Source organism: Lepidothrix coronata, unplaced genomic scaffold (assembly GCF_001604755.1).
Source record: "Lepidothrix coronata isolate B3197 unplaced genomic scaffold, Lepidothrix_coronata-1.0 Scaffold352, whole genome shotgun sequence".
Lineage (NCBI taxonomy): Eukaryota > Metazoa > Chordata > Aves > Passeriformes > Pipridae > Lepidothrix > Lepidothrix coronata.
The window spans coordinates 238484-242205 of NW_016690532.1; the positions used below are offsets into that span (position 1 = coordinate 238484).

The 3722-nt window shown below is 65.0% G+C and overlaps 2 protein-coding genes across 2 annotated transcripts in view; both read left to right on the top strand.

Moving 5' to 3' along the window:
- The window catches only part of ESPL1 (extra spindle pole bodies like 1, separase), a 16900-nt gene extending 14242 nt beyond the window's left edge, over window positions 1–2658 (top strand). Inside the window, exons 24-30 of the mRNA XM_017838660.1 lie at window positions 141–302; window positions 483–656; window positions 864–968; window positions 1126–1238; window positions 1383–1466; window positions 1659–1823; window positions 2110–2658. Coding sequence (XP_017694149.1) covers window positions 141–302; window positions 483–656; window positions 864–968; window positions 1126–1238; window positions 1383–1466; window positions 1659–1823; window positions 2110–2311 — 1005 coding nt within the window. The 3' untranslated portion in view covers window positions 2312–2658. The remainder of the gene's footprint in view (window positions 1–140; window positions 303–482; window positions 657–863; window positions 969–1125; window positions 1239–1382; window positions 1467–1658; window positions 1824–2109) is intronic.
- A 363-nt stretch (window positions 2659–3021) lies between these two features.
- PFDN5 (prefoldin subunit 5) overlaps window positions 3022–3722 on the top strand; it is a 7511-nt gene continuing 6810 nt past the window's right edge. The window contains 1 exon segment of the mRNA XM_017838694.1: window positions 3022–3347. Within this exon segment, the coding sequence (XP_017694183.1) occupies window positions 3129–3347 (219 nt within the window). The 5' untranslated portion in view covers window positions 3022–3128.

The following is a 3722-nucleotide window of genomic DNA, read 5'->3' on the forward strand; positions in this document are numbered from 1 at the left end:
TGTCCTGACCCCTCTGAGTGACTTGTCCTGGAGTTGGATCCCGTTACCTTTTGCACCTCTCCCTATCCCCTTCTCTGTCTCCCTTTCCCTTTTCCCCCATTCCCTTTCCTATGCCTGCCATCCCCTTTTCCCGTTCCCAGGCCCTCATCCAGAACCTGGAGTCCCATGTTTTGGGGTGCTGGCGGGGGCTGCTCCTGCCCAGGCCCCCTGGGAGCTCTCCCAGCTTGGCCGAGGAATCCTCCCGGCTCATCCCGGAGCTGCGGAGCTGCGGCTGGAACAACCCCGACCCTGCCCTCGTCCAGGTGGGTGGCCTGGGCTGGGATGTGGGGGGGGTGGTGATCCTGCGATTTGGGGGGCTGCGTGTGGGTTTGGGGGGGCTGAGCCCAGGATTTGGAGGGGCTGAGCTGGGATTTTGGGTGCTGATCCTGGATTTTGGGGTGCTGACCCCTCGATTTTGGGGTGCTGACCCCTTTGCCCCCCAGGTGCTGCTGAATGGGGCCCCTGCACTGACCCCCCCTGATGTCCAGGCCTTGGCCTTTGGCCTCTGCCCGGCCCGGCCCCTCCGGGCACGGCTGCTCCTGGAGGAGGCCCTGGAGGGGGCCCTGGAGAGGGACCGAGGGGACAGCAGGGGGTCCCTGGTGCTGCTGCTGGACAAGGTGAGACCCCTGGGGCTGCTGCTTCATCCTCATCATCCTCACTCCTTCCTCATCCTCCTCACACCTTCATCATCCTTCTCCTCCCCTGCTCCTGGAGGAGGCCCAGGAGAAGGGCCGGGTGGCTCTAGGGGGTCCCTGGTGCTGCTGCTGGATAAGGTGAGAACCCCCAGGGCTCCTTCCTCATCACCACACCCTCCTCCCTGGTAGCACCTGCAGCGTCTCCCCTGGGAGTCCCTCCCGGCCCTCGGGGCCGTGCCGGTGACGCGGCTCCCAGCCCTGCGGTTCCTGCTCAGCTACGTGATGGCCCGGCAGGTCAGGGGGGCACAGACCCCTGGGACCCCCTCCCTGGCGGGTGGGGGGACCCCCTGAACCCCCTTCCCGGGGTTTGGGGACCCTCCATCCCCCATTCCCGGGGTTTGGAGTGTCCCAGGGTTTATTCCCCCATTCCCACATTCCCTGTCCCCTTCAGAGCTCAGGGTCCATCCTGGCCCGGGGGGTGAACCCCAAAAGCACCTTCTACGTCCTGAACCCCCACAACAACCTGGGGGGCACCGAGCAACGTTTCCGGGCCTGGTTCGAAAGGTCAGGGCACCTTTGGAGGGCTGGGGGCGGGGGGCTGCACCCCAAATCCTGCCCCTATAACCGCTGCGGGGGGCTGCACCCCAAATCTTACCCCGTCCCCTCTGGGGTGGCTCTGGCCCCCAAAATCCGCCCTGTCCCCCCCAGTGAGCCAGGCTGGCGTGGCGTGTCTGGCTCTATCCCAACCCCGGAGCAGATCCAGGAGGCCCTTCTGGAGCATGACCTGTACATGTGAGTGGGATTTTGGGGGGGGTCCCTGGAGGGTCCTGACCCCCCCCTCTGAGCTCGGAGTCAGTTCTGAGCTGAGGGGGTGAACCCCAACAGCACCTTCTCCCCCTTCCCTGGGTTTTGGGGACCCCCTGTTCCCCATTTCCGGGTTTTTGGGAACCCCTGGGACTCACTCCGGGGGTCTGTGTCCCCCAGCTATGCAGGGCACGGGTCGGGGGTGCGGCTCCTGGACAGACAGACCCTTTCCCGGCTGGAATGTCGGGCCGTGGTGCTGCTCTTCGGCTGCTCCAGCGCCGCCCTAGCCCTGAGGGGGGGCCTGGAGCCCACCGGGACGGTGCTCAGATACGTCATGGCCGGGTGGTGAGTCGGGGGGGGCCCGGGGGGCTTTGGGAGGATCTGGGGTGTATCTGGGGTGATTTGGGGGGGATCTGGTGGGCCTGGAGCCCACTGGGACCGTTCTCAAATACATCATGGCCGGGTGGTGGCTCTGGGGGGCTCTGTGCCTTTTGGGGACTCTTGGGCTTTGAGGGGGCTCTGCATGCTCAGTTTGAGGGGGGCTCTGGGAATTTGGAGGGTCTCTGTGACTCTGGGGGTCTCTCCACACTCACAACCTGTGTTGGGGGGCCCTCTCCCCCTTGTTTTGCAGCCCCCTGGTGCTGGGGACGCTGTGGGACGTCACTGACCGGGACCTGGACCGCTTTGCCCAGGCTCTGCTGCAGGGTTGGCTGGGGGGAGGCCCCGGGACCCCCCTCCTGCCCCACCTGTCCCAGGCCCGCCAGGCCCCCCGACTCAAATCCCTCATCGGGGCTGCGCCCGTGGCCTACGGGCTGCCCGTGAGCCTCAGCTGAGGGGGGTCCCTCCCATTGTCTTTGGGTTCCCCCCATTGCTTGTGGTGTGAGCTGGAGGGTCCCCCAGTTGGTTTTGGGTCCCCCCTGTTACCTACAGGCTCCTCATCTCCCTGTGGGGATGGTTGGGGGGTCCCCCCCATTGTTTGGAGATCCCCTTGTTACCTTTGCGTTCTCCCCATTGCCCTGGTGAGGATTTTGGGGTCCCCCACCACCGTGGGGCCTTTTGGGGGTGTCTCTGTCTGTTTTGGGGTCCCTGTGCCTGTTTTGGGGAGTTTTGCACGCCTTAATTTATTTTAATGAAATTGGTTTTATTCGAGTTTCTGCAACAATGAAATAAATAAAAGCTGCTGCCTCTTTATCCGACCCCCACCTCGAGTGTTTCTGAGCCCCCAGATCCCACTGGGCTTCCCCAAGTTTCTCTGGCCCCCTCAAATTTCCCTGGGTCCCCTCAGGTCTCAGGGTCCCCCCCACATCTCTCATTAAGACCACTCCCCTTTCTCCTGGGGGGAGCATTAGGGACACCCCCTTTTCCCCTGGGGGGGGCTTTCGGACCCCCTTTCTCTGGGGTCGGATCCCCCCCTTTCTCTGGGGAGCACCTTGGACCCCCCTTTTCCCTGTGGGAGACCTTGGGCCCTTTCTCTCGAGTGGAGGGGGCTTTACGACCCCCATTTTTCGCGGAGGAACATTAGGACCCCCCTTCTCGCGGGAGGGGGCGGGAGGGGGGCATTAACACCCCCCCCTTTCCCGGGGTGGGGTGGGCATCAGGACGCCCCCCGCAGTCCTCCAGCCCGGCAGGGGGCGTTGTCTCTCAGAGGGTATGGGTAGTGGGGACGGGGTGTTGTCGGTCCTCCAGCCCGGCAGGGGGCGCTCTCACGTCAGGGCGTGTCCTGGGGCGGGGCGGCCCAAGATGGCGCAGACCGTGAGCGTGGGGGAGCTGGGGCTGCCCCAGCTGGAGCTGCTCAAGGGGCAGCTGGACCAGGTCTGGGGAGCCTGAGGGGCTGTGGAGGGTGTGGGGATCGGGGGGGGGTGTCTGAGGGTAAGAGGGGACTGCCCTCGCTTTGGGAGTTTGGTTTGGGGAGTCGTTGGGTGGTCCTGGGAGGGGCTGGGGGGCTTTGGGGATCGGGGTGTTTGGGGGTCCCAGCTGGAGCTGTTCAAGGGGCAGCTGGAGCAGGTTGGGAGGTCCTGGGGGGTTATGGCGGTCTAAGAGGGGTTATGAGGGGGTCCTGAGGGCTGGGGGGGCTTTGGGGATCAGAGGGGGTTCTGGGGGGTCCCAGCTGGAGCTGTTCAAGGGGCAGCTGGAGCAGGTTGGGAGGTCCTGGGGGGTTATGGCGGTCTAAGAGGGGTTATGAGGGGGTCCTGAGGGCTGGGGGGGCTTTGGGGATCAGAGGGGGTTCTGGGGGGTCCCAGCTGG